We start from the raw sequence: 24482 nt of genomic DNA, 5'->3' as shown, positions 1-24482 counted from the left end.
TGCATTTGTATCCAAACCCCGTTAAACCCATCAACGAAAGCTTCATCCACATGGCTCAGGATACCAAGCTGAAAACAGGCCATAATGGACATGCTCTGAAAGTCACAGAACCACTACATCCTGACTCAACAGAAACCAACAGCCCTTAACATTCACACTTCAAAAAAAACATGAAGATCTAATTGTAGAAATACTGTATGTCTATATTGTGAGTCCCAGGCTTGGTGAGGTTTTATGCAAATCATGCTGCGAAGATGGCACACCGAGGAAGAAAAATCTGGGCACAGAGCGTAGGAACATTTGAAAGAGTGAGGACTGAACCACAAGCCTAATTATTCATTAGATGCAATACATCATCATTTACGGATAACAAAAATCCTGGAAAGTTTTTAATCCTTAATTCTAAAATATGCAGAAATTGGACTTAAAAGTAGAGGTAGACCGAATTATTTTATGAGCTGAAGGGGGCGGGGGGGGGCATCGGCATCGGCCAGAGAAAAAAACGTATCAGTCGACTGCTACCTCAACTACAGATTGAATTAATGTGATAACAATCAGGATGTGAGTTGGGTGGTCCTCATATATTTTTTTACAAAATAGTCTTTACTATGAAAGTCTGGTCTATGAGGATCTCAGAAAAGGCTTCCAGAGTGTTTGGCATCACCAGTCTACTTTACACTGCGCAGCTAGTGTGCAATTGTCTAGACTACGGTCAAAAATTCTGGTTTAAATAAGAAAACCAAAACAGTGAATTTTAAATATAGCCTCATCCAAACCAAGACATGAGGTTGTTAGATGTTGTTGTGGGCCGAGTAGTTTGAAAGGATCAGTATCCAGGTTTTCATCAAAGTGATAATTTGTTTAAAAAAATAAATCACCATTTACGATTTGTTGCTTCTTTTTTTAATATATTTTTTTTCGGCTGCTCCCGTCAGGGGTTGCCACAGCGGATCATCTCCATACTATTCTGTCCTCTACATCTGCCTCTTCCAAACCAATTACCTGCATGTCGCCCCTCACCACATCCATAAACCTCCTCTGTGGTCTTCCTCTTTTCTCACTTCCTGGCAGCTCCATCCTCAGCATTCTTCTACCGAAATACCCCATGTCCCTTCTCTGCACATGTCCAAACCATCTCATTTGCGCCTCCATCACCTTGTCTCCAAAACGTCCTACATGCGCAGTCCCTCTAATAAACACGTTTCTAATCCTGTCCATTGTCGTCCCTCCCAACGAAAACCTCAACATCTTCAGCTCTGCTACCTCCAGCTCCACCTCCTGTCTATTACTCAATGCCACTGTCTCTAAACCATACAACATCTCAGGTCTCACCACAGTCCTATAAACTTTCCCTTTCACTCTCACAGATTTCCTTCTATCACAAATCACTCCTGCTATCACTGCACTCTTTTCTTCTTTTCTCTAACACACTCTCCATTACTTTGCACTGTTGACTCCAGGTAACTAAACTCCTCCACCTTCTCCACCTCTTCTCCCTGCAACCACACCACTCCACTGCCCTCCCTCTCATTCACACACATGTACTCTGTCTTACTCCTACTGACATTCATTTCCGTTCTCTCCAGCGTGTACCTCCACCTCTCCAGGCTCTGCTCAACCTGCCCCTACTCTCACCACAAATCACAATCCGCAAACATCATAGTCCACGGAGACTCCTGTCTGACCTCGTCTGTCAACCAGTCCATCACCACTGCAAACAGGAAAGGGCTCAGAGCCGATCCTTGAGCCAATCCTTATCATGTGTTGCTGCTTTAACAAAAAAAAATCTAAACTCTTGCAAGAAAGGCTAAATCAAGAATATGAATATTTTATTACAAGAAATAATGGTACACCTTAGATCAATGCTCTAAATATTTGTACTGTCTTATAATGCATTATGACAGTGTTATGAGCATGACCTTTACAAAAAACTTTAATATATGTTACATAATTTATATATATATATATATATATATATATATATATATATATATATATATATATATATATATATATATATATATATATATATTTTTTTTACAATTTGCTTTTTAATGGGAATGAGCTGCCAAAAGAAAAGAAAGTTATTGACAAAACTAAACACACAAAAACCATCAACTGAAACTGAACCTCACACACACACACATATATATATATATATATATATATATATATATATATATATATATATATATATATATATATATATATACGCACACAAGGCAGGCGATCAATGAATGGCTGAATTAAAACGTAGTTCTCAGAAAATAAAGGGTTCATAGACATTATGTATAGTTTTTATTTCCAGCAACTGAGCAGGAGGAAATAAGCAACAAAATATCCAGCCATTATCCTAATTGGATTTAAACTACTGTTGAGACTCTTCCTGACTCCCACAACCCTCTGATTCAGCAGCTCTGGTCCTCACAGTCCTCTTCCTGCACTGAGGCTCACTGCTCATTACAGAGTAGATGGTGTGTTGTGTAATATTACCCTAACATTCAGTTTAATCAGATCAAGTCAGCCTGAGATTTTGCATTTGGAAAGCAAAAACATGTCGGCCAGAGGAAATAGATGTTGTACAAACATCTTGAGAAATCACTGCAGTAATTTTGCTCCTGGCACAGAATATGTACCTTAGCACTGGGATCTTTAAATTGATATCAAGAAAGATGAGGCAGTGGGGTATTCAGAGACGTGGTGAACATCTAAAAACTTTTAATAATAGAAAAACAATCTATACTATTTGTACGAAATCTCAGTAGCTTCTTGTCAGGCTTAATTTTCATTTTTTAATGTGGCACCATTTTTCTGTCATCATTTAGAATCATTTAGTCATCAGTTTCAACCTGGCAATTTTGCATTCAACCGAAAATACCGAACAGACCAGTGGCATAAAAACCCACTTAACCTGATGACAACATTAAAATGTGCTAAATTGAGCATTTTTCACAATAGTTTGTACAAATCCATCACTCAGTTTGGACACATACAGACATCATTACACTGGTAAAATATTCTATCAATAGTCAAAGAGCAGTAGCATGCTGTGGTATATATCTACGGCAAAATACAAAGCAAGCGAGCCATTTCATACTACAGCTATTTACCCAAAAAATGAAAAAAAAAAAAACTAGTTAAAACCGCACCCTTTAGTACATCGTTACAGACTTCAAACAGTGTGTGAATGCTCTGCAACCATATGAGAGCTATTAGGCAGTTCAGCTGGACATTTACTGTAGACAGTCTCCCCCGAAACGATCCATTTCCCTCCTGAGATGTCCTTCTCATATCTGCATTCTTTACCACCAAAAAAACCCTCAATATATCATTTATATTCCAGCCATACCACAGTGCAGGAGTATCTGCCAGCTATGTTAGCCTGAGGGAGAGGGATTCAGGAGTAATAAAAGAACATTACATAAAGGTAAGATGAGAGAAGTCCCTCCTGTCCCACAGGGATAAAGATGTAGGGAATGGTAGCATGATTATGCATGGGACAGCAGCAAAAAGGATATTTCACTACGGAAGGCAGATGAGAATCAACATGATTTTGAATTGTTGTGAAACAATGATTAGGATCAGAGATGGAAGTAAAAGAATGAGATGAATGAGAGACGGTAATTTCCCATGAGTTGCTTTTTTTTAAATATAACAGCACTCAACTATAGATCATGTCTGTACAAGCTGGTAGTTTCATATGAACTACAAGCAGCTTTCCTTCCTCACTTCAAACCCAAAATTAGAAAAAACACAAATTTAATAATATTCCTACACCAAAGCACAGAAGTCACTTAATCTTATTGTACTGGCAAAGTTTGTAAAAGGCTGAGCTTTAGGGAGAGTGAATGAACTTCTTATCTCAAAGGAGCAGCTGGGAGATAAGCCATGGACAGTTTACAGATGGACACATGTTCACACTGCAATACACGGAATCAACCTTTGGCTTGATCTTTGAAACCTTGGACTCTTGACTCTTAGTTTGGAGAAGTCTTTCAATAAAAACAAGATCAAAAATTCATGCAGTTTTAACAACAATGGATCTACTCATACAAAAGATTAGTTTCCCACGACATAGGCAAGAGCTATGTTCTTTATTCTAAAAGGCACCTGCAGCATATAACAGTGGCCCCCAACCCCTGGGCTGCGGACCGGCACCGGTCCGTGGGTCAATTGGTACCCAGCCGCACAGAAAGAATACATAACTTACATTATTACCATTTTATTTATTATCTGATTCTGAACAATGTTTTATTTTGGAAATTTACCGGCTTCTCTCCTCCACATCTGTCTATGACTCACTCTTGATGCATGTCATGATGTCTCGGTCACATGTCTTACCTACATCCGCTACCTTCTTAAAGGGGCTGCTCCGGCCACTAACACATAATACATTACCGCTAAATTCAAACCCCCAAGCTAGCAAAATGGACAAGAAACAACACAGTGGATTCACTTTTATGCTGGTCGTATTTTTTTATTTTGTTGTATTTCTCTACGTCACTTTGAAGACTGGTCCGTGAAAATATTGTCCGACATTAAACCGGTCTGTGGCGCAAAAAAGGTTGGGGACCGCTGGCATATAATATGGTAAGAGAAAGAAAGCTTTATGTAAAGAACGTTGTAGAAAAGTAGTTCAGACGCATCCCTGGAGCGATATACTTACGTATGCTAGGAAATAAAGGTCCTGTTTAACAGAAGCAAGTTTATCTGGATACGGTAAAAATCCATTCGTTTATATATAATGACGTAAGTGAAGTGAAGCAAGGGGTCACGTCGTGTCAGTACTTTTAAAAAAGCAAACCTTGCAAATAGTAAATCTATTTTAGTGAGCTGATTATGTGCATATTATCTGACAATCAGTCTTTTCAAAATGATTAACTTTAGTGTCAAACCATTCCCAGGACTATTGAGATACATCTTATTCTGCATACCCAGTGAGTATGATCTCCTCTATACTGGTATCGAATTCACAAATGGAATTTGAAACCACACACAAAATTACATGGAACAGGACAAAGACAGACTTTCCTGTAGGCAATGAATGGGTTCATATAACCCCAGATTTCCAATTCCACCAATCAGGCTGCAGAAATCTGCCCAGGCCGAGGCCAGCGATGAGAGTCGCTGTTTTCCCAAGTAATTACAGTGGAAAGCAATATGCAGGAAGTGACAGAAAACTCACAATCCTATATCTTGAGAGACTGTCACCTCAGGGCATATTTACAGTCTCTGTTGTCTTCTCTTTTCCACAGACTTCTTGAGGCTCCAGTTTTGACAGAATATTTACTCAAAATCCATATAGGAGAACTTCAAACATAATGACATAGGCTGTAGTGCTCAAATGGTTTGAGGAGTAAAATTTTACTTACCCCTTCATCCACACTGTTATATATGTAAAAATGCATGTTTCATCTGAAATAAAGATTAATGTTTATTAAGTCATTAACCTTAATTACAGCGTGCCATCACCTTACATTTAAGCATATATCAAGTAAAAACACAAAGCTGCAAGAGACACAAAGGTTTATCAATAAAAGTTGATAAATGGCTTCAAATCCTCACTGAAATCTGGTTAGCTTTGCTCATTTCAGTTAACATAACTGTAAAAATCCTGTCAGGTTAGCTCATGTTAACATATATGACAACTATTTCTCAAATGGCTCTATTCTCTTCTACAGCTGGAACAGGAACAGGATGCCTTGTATAACATATTGGGGACTGTGACTGGGCAAAAAAACCACAATCAAGACCAACACACATTCATCCACCTATCAGTCCATACACCCACCCATCCATCTATCTATCCACACACCCATCCATTCATCCTCTCTGCACATATGCTACACCACTGCATTGTGGTCACACACTTGTGCTGTCAGACCAGTAAACCATTCATCACCACACTGACACATTATTAACCACAATTATTTAGTCAAGCCTCTGGGGAGGTGGCACTTCAATGACACCTGCCAATAAAAAAAAATAATTTGATCAATGGTTATGATAGGTCATTCATTTTTTTATATATTTTTTAATTAAAATATATTATCATACACAGACAAATCATGCCCTAGTGTACTCATATTAAAAGGAAAACTTGTAAAACCTAAATTTGGGTGTACAGGTTGAGGTCCACTCCACTTGTACATTCAAGTCTTCCTTTTATAATATAGCTCGATTTTAACTGAACTAGTAATTTACCCGTAAGTCCCCAGACAATAGCCTTGATGTGAACGCATTTTAGACACCTGATCGTCCAAAATGAAGTGATTTTTAAATGTAAGTCCTTTTCAAACAAGCTACACTGACAAAATGCTTTTCTACCCCATTTTTACTAAAGAACCTTTTCTTCAGCTAAACTGAGTGGAGCTGGGTTCGAGTAAGAACACAGCATTTGGGCATAGAACACAGTGTCAAGTGCAGTCTATTTTCAGTGCTTGCTGCTCTGCCATTCTTGAATAACCGTTCAGAGTGGTATTGTCGTTATAGCTCCTCAAAGCCATTAGGAAAATAAGCCAGGCCTTCTGGGAGCCTTCTCAGAAAGTAAATGGTATTTAACATGAAAAAGACTTGCTAAGATAAAAGTAAAGAGAATGCAGTGGGTAGAGCACATCACTCCTTTTAATGCCAAGTTTCATAGCAAAATCAGTAAAAAATAAATGTAAAAAAGAGGCCCACAAAACTAAATTAAGAATAGTGTTTGGTAACATCATGTCTCTGGGGATGTTCTGTAAAAATGCATAAAAAGACATATCTGGTACTCAGTATGAGGGATGAATAATGCATGGGAATGACTGCAGGACATCCATGGACTCAGCTGTCAAAGCCCAAGGCAACATTCCTGGGTGGGGGATAAAGTTAAGGCCAAAATGAGGATTTTGGATGGCATCTTGTTCTGCATAATACGATAACAGTTGTTTAAATGTATACTGCAAAATGTACACTTCTTTACAGCTTTCAAGGGGTTTTGCTCTGAAGTTTGGATACAAAGTAAAAACCAATTGGAAAGGACTGGAAATAGACTGGTGACGTAATAGACTGGCCAATTGTGCTGCCATTACATCAGAGTGAGTCAAATTTCATGTCAAACATTTTGAGCTGCTTCAGAGAAAACAAGGAAGTTCAGTTGGAACAATTATTGCTGCATGATACCCTATGGACATTTTAACAAATCACTTTTCCGTTACAGCGTACTGCCTAGTTTCCATAGGTATCAAGAGCTATTAAATCTAAAAGTACAAGATTGGAAAAGAAAAGCACATATACAACAGCATATGCCAGGATTCAGATGGCCATGGAATATGGAAAATCGACAGATGATGCAATAAGAGTGTTAAGCTCACTATATTTAAAATATGATTATGTTGTACGTCCCTGTGGCTTCTCAGCTTTAAAAATGTTCTTGGATTTCTCATAATGACAAACCCTGGAGACCTAAATGGGCTCAGGGCAGGCGATCGGATGGATGCACACAGGACATGAACTATAAAGATGTATCTCCAAAAGGAAAATTATGTGAATGCTGGTTAACCAACAAATTATTTCATCTAACAACATCCAAATGCTGCCGCAAAAAGGCAGACCATTCATTATGCACAAGAAAGAATCCAAAAAAAACTTTATATGTGGAACTACTAGAGGCTGAGGATATAAGCATGGGTAACAGATCTGTATCTTCAAATGAGCTTTCATATGGGAGAGCCCCACATATTTTTGGCTGAAACCAAACCCATCTACAGTTTTGCCCTGCGGCGTGGGCGCACCACGGTTCACCCAAAGACTGCAGCTTTCACCTCAGACCACAAAAGGAGGCTTTATTGTGGTAAGATCGTCAGAACCCTTGGCAAACACTCTCCACATCGCCTCAGAAAGCAAATCCAAAAGGCCAGGGGGCCCAAAGGCAGAAATCCTGGGGGATCTTCTGCTACTCTCCATTGAATGGCTAACATAAATAAAATGTGAAGCCACACCTTTGACTGCAGTGATAAACAGTCAGTCCTAAAACAGTCAAAGATTGAAGAAGGCATTTTGCTGCCATCTAAATGATCACTGGATCGTAAAGATCAGCTCCCCCACCCACCCAGTGCACTGGCCCCAGACAATTTCTAAAGGTAGTCTTACTGAAAGGATGGCCCTTGGCTATTGATTATACAGGACCTATGCACCCTGCCCCCTTTAAGGTTTAAAAGGTCAAGGTAGGAGGAAGGGATGGGGTCAAATGTCACTAAGGATGCAGATTAATCTCCTCACCATCATTAGAGTGGGGTTTGATGGGAAATCAAAGTACGGACTAGGCATAACGTTACAAAAGCATGCAGCGTGTCCACATATACTAACATTTAATAACTGCATATTAGAACTAATGGCACATTAGATCTGCAACAAATTACAAAAGAAACATTTCGGATTGCAAAGGTTGCTAAATAAGTAGAAAAATTGCATATTAGAAAAAAATCGCAGAGTTTTAGTCAGGTATTACAAGGACAGTGCGAGTGCTGAGTCGACCCCTCATCTGTTTCTAAACAACTGTGGTTAATCAGCGCAAGTTGCCTAGGAAACATACACTCAACCATCCGCACAACGTGCTTATCGAGAACGCAGCTGGGAAGGGGGGTGAGAACGTGTTTTGCAAAACGTAATGAAGGAACTATTCTGTGTTGTCTTGACTCCTCGCTGCTTATCACTGCTCGCACTCGAGAGCAAATCAGCACATCAAAGTTATCAGAGCCGATAGCTTATTTATATCAAACAGCGAGTACAGGATTGCAAATGTCACCTGATTAGAGTGCAAGTGACTGAATCATTTCTAATTTGAGTTATGTAATCAACAAGCTGAGTGTCTGATGATGTGCTCATTTTTTTGTAAGAATACTCGTAGGACTCGAAAGCATAATATCTAAAATTGTAATGTCATGCGAAATACATAGCAAAGTTAATGCTGAAGGCTTTAATAAGGTATAAATGTGGAAACCACATTTATTTCCATTAGAATTTCTGTCAAAATTATAATAAAATATCTCACTGAAATCTTTGTGAAAATGCAGGAGTTTTTTTTTTAACAAAATATGTTACAGTAGTCCTTTTTTTCTTAACAATTTAATACATTCATGTTGATCTGGATCACTAACCCTGACACTAACTCTAGCTCCAATGGCAAACTAAAGAAGCAAGCTTGATGAAGATACCTAGGCTTGTCAAGTACTTCTGGGATAAAGAAAAATAATTAAATCCTGACAAAATTTCCTTAAAAAAATAATAAATAAATACAAAAAAAAATATAAGAAAAAAATCAATACTATTTGTGTCTGAAGGCAATAACTAGTGTCAGTGTCCTGGATTCATGCTACGTCACTGATTCCTATTGTGTGGTGTGGGGATGGTATGTGGGGAAGGGAAGCGGTGTTAATAGGCTGGGGTGAAAAGCTCAGCATGCGCTGAAAGGCCAGTCAGGAGCTCAGCTTAGTCTATCAAACACTAGAGTGAGAGTGTCCACAGATGGTGCCGTCAATAACCTTCACGCCCTCTACCATGCCATCAACAGGGAATGAACACACACACACACACAACACACACACACACACACACACACCCTGACCGCTTGAATGTGCCATAAGAAATAAGAGGAAACAGAGCAGATGGTAGGTGTATACTCCAGTAAAACATCATGACCTAAAGTACCTACAGGATGAAGTGTAGAAACTGTTTAGCTGGTTTAAGGGAGAGAACGTCTCATGAAAGTGTATTCCGGGAACACTGGATGAAATGTGGTCATACACATTAAATGGGATGCCAGTCTAGAGAAAAAAAGCACCACAGTGCAATTTACCATACAATTCATTTACGGGCAGAAGTTTGTGACTTTTGCAGAAACCAGAGCCCAAAAGAAACCCTAAAAGAAAAGAAACCCTAACACACATGTGACTCCACACGGACATTAATCCTAAACAGAACTGAACGGGGAGCCCTGAACTAATGAACATACTCGTTCCACTCTAGTCACACCCTCCGGTAATTCATTACAACTATAAAAAAAAATGAGGGTGCTTTAAGAATGTTCCAATCAACAGTGTGTGTTCTTATAATGAGTTTGGTTTAATGAGACAAAATAACAGGGACAATATGTTAACAAAAGCTTTTGTCAGGAGAGAACGATCTTAAAGTGACTGCATAGGCATGATCTACTGCAAAGGTAACAGAGTGACACATACCATCATGAATAATATAATATTTAGGAATAACTGATTCGAGGTATTCAGTAGACTAAACAGCAAAAAAAGTATTTGCTTTCTCATATTCCAAAACTCGTGTTTCTTTCTGCCATTGAGTGAGCTCAGGGAATACACAAAGGCATACCTTTTTATATTCCTTTTCCAAAACCCACACATCAATGTGAAAATCAATGTGTAGCCTTTTTCTTTACTATTTTCTGTGACACTGCTTTCCTATAAACTGTCACTGACATTACCCAATGCTTTTCAGTTAGCTGGCATTTCATACATCACGTCCCTGAGCTGCCATAAAAGCAGCGTAAAAAAAAAAAAAAGATCAAAGAATGGGCTCCGAAACCGCAACGTATTCTCTGGTTCCTCCGAGATCCTTGCATACAGTGCCACAGGACTGTGAAATATGTGATATGAATTTTAAATAGTGGTGTGCACCTGGCTGTCTCAGCTGTACGACCCTATTGAGTGAGGAAACCCAAAACATATTAGCCTAATGACTAATACTAACAATGGAAAGACTAAATGACCTGTTTCACTGCAGTTAGTAATATAGTTAGTAAGTTCCTGTACCTCTAGTCTTGCAAATAATTCTGCATAAATTAGACTTAGATTAGAAAAGAAAAGACTTAAGGCTAACCCATGTGAAGTGAACAACACCTCTCAGTTTCTAGCACCTACAAACGCATGCATCTTATAAGAAGGCAGTGTGTATGAAGATTACAAGAGCAGATCTTATGACAATCAGGGGTTGCTTGGCTGTCAGCAGGCAGCAAGTCGTGACCCACGGTCATAAATGAAATGGCATCACACTAATGGCCTGGCCAAGATGAAACAAGAACATAGCACTTCTCTCAGCTGGCCCCGAGACCACATGATCACATACGTTTCTTCAGCACCTGCTCTCGAGCCGAGAGAATTAGCTATACAAAACATGAATGCACCATTTCTAATAATCTAACAACTGATGCAGTTTTCTTCGAGTTATAAAAAAATATCTCCTGACACATACCCTATATTTTGGAAGATGTTTGGTGCCAAAAGTATTTGACATTCTCCATTTGAGTCCTTATTTTATTAACATTTACATTTACATTCTTTATCTTTCTTCATTATTCTTTATTTTTATAGACAATCCACGTGCACAACCTCCTGTAGCCTGCTAGTCAGCGCTGCCGTGTCGATGTGTTTACTGTTTTTGACAATTACTGTGTCTACTGTCTCCTTGTCTCAATGCTCTTGTGCATTTTGTGTTCTTAGTTTAGAGTTCTACGTACTTCTGTGCTCCTTTTGTTAATTTATGTTGTTTGCTGTAGCACCTTGGTCCTGGGGAAAACATTGTCTCGTTTTACTGTGTACCGCACTGTACATGGTTGGAATGACAATAAAGTCTAGTTGACGTGATGTAACACAAAAGGCACTTTGTTTGCAAATCGGATGTAGGAAATGTACCAAGCCTCGTTTAACAAAGTGGGAAAGAGTACTGATTTCAGTACCATACACTTTCTAGGAATGTGCTTTACTAATTTTAAATATATAATGAATGCATATCCGGATGACTATTAAGACAAGGTTTAAAAAAAACCAAAAAAGGTTATGTTTAGTGTGGCATAATCAAGTATGATTGTAATGGGATCAAATTTCCACGTTTGTGTGTTTGACAGATGATACACGTGGAGAAGAACTGCATTTTTTTTACAAGTTTGCAATCTGTTGCGTCAGGTCCCCCAACACTTTCGAATTCTGTCAGCAAACAGTAACAAGGACACAGACTTATTTTAAAGACTAAGCCTAAGCGTTTTTCCTCTCATGTATTTGTTGTGTGTGTTATGTATGTGTGTGTGATTGATAAAGGCTGTGTGTTAATGAGGCAGGGTATATGGATGTTCCACCAGTTCGGTGAGTCAGACTATATTCCTCCAGAAGACCTATTCAACTTGAAAGTTCTTTAGCACCCTGGAGCACCAAAAGTTTAACTTACAATTTTATCCTATCAGTGTGCTAGATGTGTTTTTTTATTTCACATTGTAAAGGTCCATACACAAGATAAGTGGAGGTACAATGTTTGTACTAAGATACTAAGGTTTCATTTTAAAATTGGCTGAATTGGGGGAAATTGGAAGTGTATGGTGGCATGATGGGCAACAGGAACATAAATCTCAACATATATCTCAATCACAAATTCACTGTAAGCAGACAGTTCTGGGAAATGCTACATGATCAACAGGAATGGCCTGACGCAGTCAGCACAAGTTCCCGTTCACTATCAAAAGGGATTCTGATAAGACTGGGGTGTTCATCTCAGACAACACGTCCAACATGCAACAGGAACACGAGAAATAGCAAGCAACTTGTAGTAACAAGGTTAATAGGTTGGGAACCAAACACCAATCATCACCTTGGATTGGCCCAAAATTAATGGATCACTGTTACCATATTTATTACCATTTTGTTACTGACATACACACTATCAATTTGTGCCAGTATATGCTCATAAATGAACAACTCTAAGTCAGCAAACAGCAAACAAATGCTATTAGACACCAGTTAGATATCATTTGCAATGTAAAGTTGATCACACAATCAAAAGAAATCAAGAAAAGAGATCGATGTATATACATATACTAATCGTGAATTAATCAAACGCAATCAGAATAAACATGAGTTTCTTTTGGAAAGCAATCAACTCTCTATTAAAAAACTTTGGACAAAATGCTACATTTTTAAGTAGATTCCCAACACCTTCAAGTAAAAATGCAGCTTAACTTCGCATGGTTTGGTCGTTAAAAACAGCTAGCTTGTCAGGTCACATGATGTTAAGACTGTAATTTACAATTAACATTTGATGCCCAATAACAGGGTTAATGATGCCAGTTAGGGAATAACAGTATACAGTTACTACAATGTAAGTAACAACTGTAACTATTTTGTCTTATGGGTGTTCTACAACAGCAAACTATAAAGTAAGTTTGTAAAAGTAAAACATACCATTAAATGAACAATGGTTAAGTTGCTGTGTATAAGAGAACATCGTCTTGGGAAAAAAATTACTTCAATGGTAACAATAACTCCAGTAATGCCCCAAATACTGTCATAAAGTGTCATGTTTTCTTTTTTACAGAGTACCTTTATAGATTATTTGTTACAAATGACAGCTGTCAGGCATAATCATGTAAACTTTATGGGTGAAACTAATAAGGTAATAATTAACTCCTAATAAGTTGCATTTCCTTGTGCCAATATCAGAATAATAAGCAACTTCAAGACTACTATTACAGTCGACTTCAGTGACATCCTCATTAGACCAAAAGGCTCAGCGGGCCCAGAATACACACAAGCTCACTTTAATGAATTACAACATTGTGCAGATATGAATTGATTTTTTTTTTTCTGTCAGATTCAAGTACAGCAGCTCTAGAAAGAAAGCAGGAAGCCTGATTGTAGTAGGGATTTTGCCTAGACAATTATCAATAATGTGCAAACAGGGAGAAAAATTACGGTTAATTCAGTAGATTTTTGGCCCCTACAGCTGTCCAGTAAGGCATGCTGAAAGTCTAAGTGGTGCCATTACAGCATTGTGTGTCTGACTGCATTTCTAATGAACTGTTTTGTGAATAACGGGGCATGACTGCTTATTAAAGCCTTAGTCATCACTGGCACATTCCTGACTTATGACTGCTGAGTAACGCCAGCTCATAACTGTACATCGCTTTTTTCCCCATTCCATAGGCTTGCTCTATAGATTATAATAAATGTGTCATCTATGGTTTAAGGCCAAATCCTTTCCAGTCACCCCATGCCAGCAGTTGCTCTTTTACCTAGCTACAGGAGGAAACGTGTAGAGACGTGTGGATAAAGCGAATTTCAGGGAAAATGACCACTTTATATACAAATTACAATTATTTTAGGTAAGGAATAAATAAACACAGCTGTATCAGAGTAGTACACTTGTAAATGAGAAAGAAGTCCAGTTGCAGGAAAATGGATCACTTTTGAGAATTCAACACCATCACTTCATGCACATGAAACAATGAGGGATTTAATAAATTAATAAACAACACAGATATGAACACAAACCCTGCCAAACAAAACACTGTAATAATAATAAAAAAAAAAACTTTCACTTTAAACATGAGACAAAACTTTGTAGTAACTGAGATGCCTGCAAAGCATGCTGGGAATTATTCAAATAAACTAGATCCCCTAATTTAAATGACGCGTACAAATGGACAGAAATCGACCAATTCCAGTTTTTTGTGTGTTATGTGTGCAGATCATCTTTTTTTTTTTAATGCATTAAATAACTTGTTTTTATCTTGTTTTTGCGGGGTGAACTACACTTATTGATCCGTCTGTGCTACACGGAGAGTCTCAATCTGTTCTCCAGACTTTAATACAGGATCCAAATCGGAGCAAGTCGATCCTTTTTTTCTCCTTTCCTTTCCTTACCTTTGACTTGACTTTCATATTCCGTGATGATCTCTTTATCCTTTTTGAACTTGGCAGGGGGATGCGACATTTTCCAGCCGTGCTCCGTGTCGCCGACAGACGAGTTACCCGAGTGGATTCGATTGTAGACGGTGAGATCCCGAGAGAAGTTCTCCTTTCAGAGCCAAAGCATCCCGGAGATCTTCAACTTCTCCGGCTGGCAAATGGGGAAAGCAGACAGACACACACACAGGGCTCGGGTTGCAATCACGATGCGAGCAAGCCGCAGGGGATCCACCATCAGTGAGCTCGCAGGAGAAACCGTTTGAGGAGTGCCGAGTTTCCGAAACCCCTCCGAGATACCAACAATCCCCCAGCCGTGATCCAGCAAACTCAACTCAACTACCTGCACATTTCAACTAATCCTTCATAAAAGTTCTCTAACTCATGCACCAAGCTGTAGATAATTTGAACAGATATTTCCTTGTCTTTAAGTGTGTTTTCTTGTGCACTATCCAGCAGGATCCTTTGCTTCAGCTCGACTTCTTGAGGATCCGCAGATTTGAGCGCATCTGTTGGAGAGATTCGGTGGGAACGGGGAGGGATCGGAGCTCGGGTTGCCAGATTGGATTGAACCCCTTAGCGTCGACCACTGTTCAGAAGTCGTCTAGGACAGAAGAAATAAAACAAAAACAATCTGCTGTAGAACAGTTATAATTTCGGGTGTGAAAATCTTACACTGAAATAAACAACAATCCCTCAAAGTGTGAGTGTGATTTTAGCGATCTGGCAACACGGTCCCGGCACAGCACGCGGGCGGAAGAGCTGTGAATGGCCGCGTCTTCCCCTGTAATACAAACTTAACTCTGCAGCGGGACTGGACTGGGGATGGGACTGAAGTGCTTAGTAGATATTTCCACAAGATTATTTATACGAAAGGATACATGTGAATCGCAGGATATGATTGAACTGTTCCTGATTTATTAATCGAATTAAGAGGATGCACTCTTCTTCGAGATGTTTCCACATTGCCATCTGGTGGCGAGTGATCGTCATTACGATTCAATAAATTGTTTAATTTGGTGTTTTCTTTCACATAACACAGTGGATCTAAAAAAAAAAAAAGTGGGATACAATTACAGTCTACATGTGTGAAGTTAATAGACACTTATACACTAAGACTTGATGATTTAATAAAGGAAAAATGTGCTTCCAAAATATATGTTTGGATAGGTGTGCGGACTTATGCAATCAGGGTTTTTTTGCATTTAAAATATCAACAATAAGTATACATTAATTTTTTTCTTTCTTCTATTTTTGTTTGTGGTCCGATCACGTTAAAGTTGCAACAAGGCTGACATTTATGTTGTTATTTCTGTCTTTATATTTTTAAAACCTTATTTTTTTATTATGGTGAGTAGACTTTTTTATATCCCCTGTGTATCTAAAGTTAAACGTATACAGTGATGCAATATTATAATCAAAAATGCACATTAAATTACATTATCCATAATAAAATGCCAGTATAATACATAATACTGTGTACAGGTGCATCTTCATAAATTAGAATATCATTAGGAAGTATATTTATTTTAGTAATTCAATACAAACAAGTAAAACTTATATTATATAGATTCATCACACACAGACTGATATATTTGAAGTGTTTATTTCTTTTAATTTGGATGATTATGCCTTACAGCTAATGAAAACCCCAAATTCAGTATTTCAGAAGATTTAAATATTGTGAAAAAGTTCAATTTTGGAGACTCGTGGTGTCACACTCTAATCAGCTCATTAAATCCAAACACCTGCAAAGGTTTCTTGAGCCTTTAAATGGTGTCTCAGTCTGGTTCAGTCTCCACAATCATGGGGGAAGACTGCTGACTTGACAGTTGTCCAGAAGACGATTGTTGAGCCCCTGCACCTGGAGGATGAGACACAAAAGGTCATTGCTAAAGAAGCTGTTCACAAAATGCAGTATCCAAGCACATTAATGGAAAGTTGAATGGAAGGAAAAATTGTGGTAGAAAAAGGTGAAACGAAGCCAATTCAAGAATTTGGTGGAGATTCACAAAGAGTGGACTGCAGCTGGAGTCAGTGCTTCAAGAGCCACCACACACACACACACACACACACGTATCCATGGGCTACAACTGACTCATTTCTTGTGTCAAGCCACTCCTGAACCAGAGACGTCCGAGGTGTCTTATCTGGGCAAAGGACGAAAAGGACTGGACTGTTGCTCAGTGGGCCAAATTCATCTTTTCAGATGGAAGGAATGAAATCAAGGATGCAGAGTCTGGAAGAAAGAAGGAGAGGCACATAATCCAAGTTGTTTGAGTTCCAGTGTAAAGTTTGCACAGTCAGTGGTTGTTTGGGGAGTCATGTCATCTGCTGGTGTTGATCCACTGTGTTTTATCAAGTCCAAGGTCAGCACAGCCGTCTACCAGGAGGTTTTACAGCACTTCATGCTTCCCTCTGCTGTCCAGTTTAATGGAGATGATTAAAATGATTTAAATAAATCCTGCTGATTTGATTTTGCAGCAGGATTTGGCACCTGCCACACTGCCAAAAGCACTAAAAGTTGGTTAAATGACCATGGTGTTGGTGTGCTTGACTGGCCAGCAAACTCACCAGAGAATCTATGTTGTATTGTCAAGAGGAAAATGAAAAAGAAGAGACCAAAAAATGCAAATGAGCTGAAGGCCACTGTCGATGAAAACTGGGCTTCCACACCACCTCAGCAGTGCCACAGACTGATCACCTCCATGCCACACCGAATTGAAGCAGTAATTAAAGCAAAAGTAAACCCCTACCAAGTATTGAATACATGTACAGTAAATGAACACTTTTTTTTTTTTTTTTTTTTTACACAAGGCAAAAATGATTTTGATGTATTAAATATTTTTTTGTGAATTGGTGGGTTTTTGTTATGTGAGCCAAAATCATCAGAATTAAAAGAAATAAACACGTGATATTAGTTCCTGTGTGATGAATTTATATAATGAGTATCACTTTTTGTATTTAATTACTAAATCAACTTTTTTTAATGAAATTCTAATTTAGTGAGATGTACCTGTACATTTGGCAGACACCTTTCTCCAACACGACTTACATTTATCTTATTTTCAACAACTAAATATTTGAGGGTTTGGTTTAAGGGTCCAGGAGCAGCAGCTTGGAAGTGCTGGGATTTGAACCGACACCCTTTCAATGGGGAGTCCAACATCCGTATCACTGAGCTTCCACATCCCAATTAATACAGCGATTACATATAAACTTGATTCTATTAAACATAGCAAATTTTCAAACATTCTTGGGTTAATTTATTTCTTATATATCTTCACATTTTCACTATCTTGATCTGAATTACTGTGGATCCAAAATTAATAAATATTAATGAATCCAAAAGGAATAAACTCATTCACAATTTAGAATACAGACATAATTTTCCAAGATGAAAGGAAACACAATAACCTTGCTCTTACCTGAGCTCAACTCTACCCACTGCACCAGCATGTTATTACTTTGGGGAAATTTAGTTGTTTAGCAAATACAATACTGGTCACACTAATCACAAATAAACACAATTACAAAGAAATAATTTCAGTAGGTTGCATTCTTTTAATTCTATTGCACTGAGAGGAGTCAAATGATGATTAAATTATTAAAGAATAAACATCTGTCTAAAAGACTATAAAACACAATTTTAGGTTAAATAAAGATGAGCATTATAATACATGTCATTGACCAGCAGCAAATGAAACAACCAAAAGTTTACTGAAATTAGTGTTCACATTTCAAATATTAACACCAAAAGTATTGAGTAAATAAATAAGGTTTGGTAAATAAGCAGTGGATTAAAATTCAGCCAGAAATCAGTGACTAGGGATGCATTTATCCAGTTTGGAGTAACAGACCAAAAATAATGGAACACACACAAATAATGGACATGAAACTGCCTTCATGCTTGTCAAGATCATGCCTGTGAGGTTTCACATAAGTCTTGCAGAGTCTCAGTTACTGTGTGGATGCCAGGATCCTATGACTATGGGAAAATATTTAAAAGCTTTGATGCTGACATTGTATGTATATTGGAGAGATTGGTGCACCACCATCACTGATCATATGTTACAGAAGTTTAACTATAAGTTAAAGTTGAATCACAACTCGATGTGTTTCAACTGAAATCCAAATTCGGATCACGTGTCTCATCCTAGCTCAGTTTAAAGAACGATTCCTCCAGGACTTCTGTAAACTTGTCTTTCATCTGCTGGCGGAATCCAGTGTACCACTCCAGCAGCCTCATTCTCCTCTCAGTCTTCTCGACCTGAGTCATCACACGCTCCTTCTCCAAAATGGCTGGAAGCTCCTTCCAATCTTTAAGGAAAATGAAAGGTGCCCCAGCATCTTTGAGTAGCCGAAGAGGGGAGCTGCGGCCGTTGGCACAGGCTCCTGGAGTCAGGACGTCCTCCACCACGGGCACAGAGCCATAGGCACATGCTTCGTAGATGCGATAGCACTCAGTGTTTACTCCAACCGGGCATAGGGTCAAGTCGCTCTGTGCCAGAGCCATCTGGTACTGTCTGGAGGTTTCTGCAGTCTCCTGAGGAAGCCACCTGAGAAACAGGAAGCATTGTGTCACCTTGGATACAATCATATTGGGAAAACAGGTTTGTTGTTGTCTTTGGAAAAATATGCAAACTGCAAGGGCAATTAGTAGAATATAGGCTAAGCCTAAGCGTAGTTTCAATGAAAAATCATTTAGTATCTCGCACCAGAACACAATTCCTAGTGAACTGTTCATGTTTACCAACTGAATATTACTATGGCATGTTTTCTTCCTAAATGTAAACCTTCCATTATAACAACGAAGTGACAGCACATACTTCTCCCGTGCATTCGTAAGACATTGTTTTTCCAAGCTGTTCTGCTTCAGAATGCCCAGGAGTGTTTCCCGGGAGGAGTTTTTATAGACGGTGCCGAGGAAGTTGCAGCTATACGGTCGTGCAGTGCTGACCATCTGTGAATTGGGCGTTACGACTGGGAAGTGTCTGTACCTGTTAACCATGAGAAGAAGGGAAAATTAATACCAGTTCAACCTTATTAGATGTACGTAAATATCTGAACATTTTATGAATCTGACGAAATGCTCAAGCAGAAGAAAAACATGAATACATGTCAACTGGAATTAATTAAATCCAATGGAAATCAATCAGAATGAAATTTGATTGTATAAGGTGAGATAAATAAAAGAATATATCTATAATATATCTGACTACTTTAATTATTGGAATTGGAGTGTACTTGTGCGTCTAGGTCACAATGCATCTCCTTGTGTAAAATATTAGAATATTTGAGTTAAACTTTGAATTAGTTTACATAGAATGTGCATGTCTATACACTTTCAGATATCTATACAGTTATTTGGCATTAAAAAACAACTGTATGTAGCTTTAAAAAATTCTTAAAAAAAGAAAATTGACCAGAAGATTAAACGCTCACGTGGCTACACCAAGAGGCCACTGAAATACATCCTTATCATTGACCCAGGGACTGTCATAGACGAGGAACAGCAGATCCACAAAACCTCCAGATCTCTTCAGATAGGGGTTGATCCACTCATTAGTGCACTGCTCACTTCCCAGTAAGACCACAGCCACTTTCGAGATGGTGTGAGCCTGCACTAGAGTCTGCACGTGCTGTAGCCACTGGATAGAATATGAGATCTTCTGCTGTTCCCGACCATTCAACACCAACACCACACTGTCTGTGTCCAGAGGAATGTGGCCCTGCACCACTGCTGGGCCTGTGTAGAAACTGTAGAAAAAAATGACACATATCTTTATGAAAGTTGAATCATATGACATTTAGTGTTTTACCTCTCCTTTGTATAAAAAACACCAACAAATGACCATATACACCTGGTTTATACATACAAACTGCTTGAAGAAGTCACAGCTTACCTGAAATTGATCTTCCCTGACTGGACCTCTCCTTCCCTCCACTGGCCCATCTTATCAGTCGGGTTTAAAGGACCCCCTAAAATGTGTTCCCACAAGTAAAGTCCTAGCAGCAAGAAAAAAAGAAATTTTTGTAACAACATTATAATTAAGCTTAAATTTCAAAACTCATCGTTTACTATTTCTGACACAGTCCAAGTGCAGATTAACAATAAATTGTTACAAAACCCAAGATTTTCAATCAAAACTCTGAGTTGAGTTTGAAAACACCTAGTCTTTTATGGTTTTTGAGAAACACATGCATGTTCCTTTTGTGTATATGCAACAAACTTAGTACCGGTAACGGTATGAAGATTCACTTTCATCAAATTAATATATAACTGTACAAATTTTAGTTTATTTTCACTGACAAAATACTGAAATCATGAATAACAAGTTCACACACTCTTGACATCTGGACAGTTAGTTTCTGTAAACAGTCAGCTTAAATACTTTGCCTCTTGTAAAACTTGCCACATTTGTGCTTCGCTAGTTGGATAATTCTTTCTTTCGTGCAATCCAGTTCATTGTAGAGCAAGTTCAATAGGATTTAGGTCTGGCCAGTGGGCAGGCCATTCCATGACACGAATACTTCAGCCATCTCTATATAATGCTTACAGAGATCGGACGCATGCTTCAGTCTTATGGTATGGTGAAGATTTGTCCAATTAGCCAAGGTCCAGATGATTAAAGTTGAATTATGGAATTGGTTCAGTATTCCTTTTACCTGGATTAAGTCTCCAACCTTCCCTTCTCCAAAACAACAAATTATGTTAAAAAAATAAAACTAAATAAAAGTTTCCACCTCAATGTTTGACTGTGGGTCTGAAGCAGGGTGCTAGCATCTTCTCTCTTGTTATTGGTCTTACATAAATGTATCTGTTTGAGCCAAAATGTTCTCATTTGGACTTCCACTGTCCACAGAAATTTCTTCCAATCATTCACTATCCAATTCAGAATCAGGTTTATTGGCCAAGTGTGTTGACACACGCAAGGAATTTGGTTCTAGCTGCTACACTACATTCTTGTGTGTTTTTGCCTTTTACCTGGTTTGTTGCATATAAACAAAAGGAGCATGAGTCTCAAAAACCATAAAATGTTAGGTGTTTCCAAACCATGTATGATATTAGTTTGTTGTGGCATTACAATGTCTCTTCAGTGGAACTTTATGGCCCAGAAATATTCCAGCATGACAATACCCCATGCACATAGCGAGCTCCACAAGGACATGATTTTCCAAATGTTGAAGTAGAAGAACTTCGACCTCAGGGGCTCTTGTGGCTAAATAAAACCTATACAGCCAAACTCCTTAAACTAATGGAAATCCCAGAAGACAGGATGATGTTATAGTAGCAAATGTGAGGCTAAACTCTGGAATAGAGTGCTTAATAAGCACATTTTTCTAGTCCCATAGCTTTGGTAATTTAGTGTAGGTCACTGAACATGTGGATTCTCAGATTGTTTTGTGTAACTTCATCACACAGCACTAGATACCTCAATCAATGTGAGGGCAGTAATACCATAACCACGTACCTATAGCTGCTTTACCCCAGATTTGAACTTTATATCTTTTGGGTCTGCTCTTTGCAATGTGTTCCTGATATGATCTGTAAGCGTCTCTCCGTTTCTGTAGTACAGAGATGGAGTCTGCTCGCTTGTCCTCTTCCCATGGATTCCATTCTTCCTCGCCTACTTTGGGTTGATCTACAAATGTGAGAAATGACTCGATATTTAAAAAAAGGACATTTTACACAATTTCCTAGACAACAGCAGGATACACACAATCTCTATTTTAATGTGTATGAATGTTTTATAGGCATATCCATTTGTATTATTTGGGTTTATTGCAACACGTTGCAGACATTTCTAAAGCTTCTCAAATCAGTTATCACTGATGTTTTAAAAACCTTTGCCATGACACTCAAAATTGAGTTTAGTTGCCTCCTGTTTCCACTAATCATCCGTGAGATGTTTCTACAACTTGATTGGAGTCCACCTGTGGTAAATTCAGTTGATTGGACATGATTTGGAAAGGCACACACTGTTTATATAAAAGGTCCCACAGTTAACAGTGCATGTCAGAGCAAAAACACTTTGAATACTTTCTGGATGAACTGTACAGTCCCAGTGCATTTATTCTCTATGGTAGATTATATATTACTGTGCTCTACACTCACTTGCTTATAAATTATTTTTATGCTTATAGCACTTGTCGCTTACTATACATCCAAATTCACAAAAAATACTTACATACTTGTCATTTAGATGTTTACTGATTACCAGATCAGAATTTTGCTTAAATTATATTGTTAATGTCACAGATTTTCATCACCACAAGAAACTACTCAATTATGAGGCTTGACTCAGTGTTCACCTAAAACATGTCAAACTCAAGGCCCTCGAGCCATTTCCAGGCCACAGATGCATTATATCTGCTGCACAGTTTCTATGCTTTACCCCTAAAACACGCCCCATCTCAGCCTCAGGCTGCTCGAACGCTTTGCATGTTTGGAAATCTGTGTGAGCCATATTTGTTCTGTTGTGAAGATGAATAAAAGCATACAGAGCAGTCGTCTCACTGATGCACACATTTATTCAATCCTGATAGCCCCAGCACAGAACCGAACCCCAAACATTAATGAACTGACAGCCAAGAAAAGATACAAAGCATTTTGTTTAGGTAGATGTACATAAGAGCAGAATGTACTTTAAATGTGTTTTTTAAATGCTGAGTGTTTGGCTCTTTACTGAGACCAAGTATTTAATTCTGGCCCCATCTATGATTGAGTTTGATTCGGTGCAAAGATTAGGTTCAAAGAGCCGAATAAAAAAAATCGGTTCAAAGAGCCAAATAAAAAATGCCGGTTGAAAGAGCCGAATCAGATCCAAATCAGATTCGAAACTCTAATCAAAGAGCCAGTTAAAAAATAAAAAAATAAAAATCGGAATCAAGGTCGGTTCAAAGAGCCAAATCGAAGATCAACTAAATCAAAAAAAGTTCTTATAACAGAATCTAAGAGTCAGTTCAAAGAGCCGAGTCAAAGAGCCGGTTTAAACCCCGAATCATCAAAATATCAAAATTATCAGGGATAATGCGCATTACGGAATAAGCCCTAGTGCAAACAATAAATAATACGATCTTTTGGTATCTTCACTTTGTGTTCCTACAGATTATAGTCTAAGATTAGATCAGTTCTCTTAAAAAATAATGTCCGTGCAAGTGTGAGTTTTTAAATCCCCCCGTTTAGCTGATGACCACAGATACTGTTAGTGTGTTGTTGCTGAAAAGGAAAACACTTGTAGAGAAACCAGGCTACAGGAGGAGCAGGGACCGTGTGAGTGATGGATAATTTCATGCAGGTATAAACTCATGCATGTCACGCTGTACAGTATTTGCGCCTGTATGATGACTTAGGCGGATTAATCACAGCTCACTTACCTGCAGGTGCAGAGCCCTTCTTTACCACTCTGTGCACACGAGTAATAACCTTCTTATTGAAAAACACACTGTATGCAGCGTACAATGAAAAAAACACGTACGCCAACACAACAACGATCGCGATCTTCCTACGAATTAATCTCATTATTAAAAACGGGTTGAGCAGCCATCCTGTGCTGAGACCTTTCTTTTTCCCGCCCGCATTCCGTCCAAAAAAACCCGTCTTCGGTACTAACGCTTTTTTGCTTTTTTTTTTTTTTTTTTTGAATGACTGTATGGTTTGGTTCTCACGCGCCGTCCTTTTCCGACATCTTCCAGCCAATGATAACGCAGAATAACCACTATTAACCAATCAGAGAGCAGCAGGCGGGACTTTACGAAATGGGG

The 24482-nt window shown here is 38.5% G+C and overlaps 2 protein-coding genes across 3 annotated transcripts in view; both read right to left on the bottom strand.

Annotated features, from left to right (window-relative positions):
• The window catches only part of srgap1a (SLIT-ROBO Rho GTPase activating protein 1a), an 89031-nt gene extending 72935 nt beyond the window's left edge, over positions 1 to 16096 (bottom strand). The window contains exon 1 of one of the 2 annotated variants that reach the window (XM_046864142.1): positions 14673 to 16096. In XM_046864142.1, coding sequence (XP_046720098.1) covers positions 14673 to 14742 — 70 coding nt within the window. In that variant the 5' untranslated portion in view covers positions 14743 to 16096. The remainder of the gene's footprint in view (positions 1 to 14672) is intronic. The other variant, XM_046864141.1, reaches the window with a different exon arrangement.
• A 2159-nt stretch (positions 16097 to 18255) lies between these two features.
• rxylt1 (ribitol xylosyltransferase 1) lies at positions 18256 to 24466 on the bottom strand. Its single transcript, XM_046865132.1, has 6 exons — positions 24096 to 24466; positions 22190 to 22360; positions 20621 to 20723; positions 20160 to 20474; positions 19544 to 19714; positions 18256 to 19273 (listed from the first exon to the last, which is right to left on the bottom strand). The coding sequence occupies exons 1-6, from the start codon at positions 24238 to 24240 to the stop codon at positions 18871 to 18873; spliced, it is 1308 nt and encodes a 435-aa protein (XP_046721088.1). The 5' UTR covers positions 24241 to 24466; the 3' UTR covers positions 18256 to 18870.
• Between the last annotated feature and the right edge of the window lie 16 nt (positions 24467 to 24482).

This window comes from Silurus meridionalis, chromosome 13, assembly GCF_014805685.1.
Source record: "Silurus meridionalis isolate SWU-2019-XX chromosome 13, ASM1480568v1, whole genome shotgun sequence".
Taxonomy (NCBI): domain Eukaryota; kingdom Metazoa; phylum Chordata; class Actinopteri; order Siluriformes; family Siluridae; genus Silurus; species Silurus meridionalis.
This window is presented reverse-complemented; position numbering and strand designations above follow the sequence as displayed.

What these genes read in the sequence shown, in the direction of transcription:
- rxylt1 (XM_046865132.1), bottom strand. Translation starts at nt 24,240, where the DNA reads ATGAGATTAATTCGTAGGAAGATCGCGATCGTTGTTGTGTTGGCGTAC. An exon ending in GAAGGGCTCTGCACCTGCAG is followed by an intron (nt 22,361 to 24,095) that starts GTAAGTGAGCTG and finishes TCACATTTGTAG; the next exon opens with ATCAACCCAAAGTAGGCGAG. An exon ending in CTTACGAATGCACGGGAGAA is followed by an intron (nt 19,274 to 19,543) that starts GTATGTGCTGTC and finishes CCTGTTTCTCAG; the next exon opens with GTGGCTTCCTCAGGAGACTG.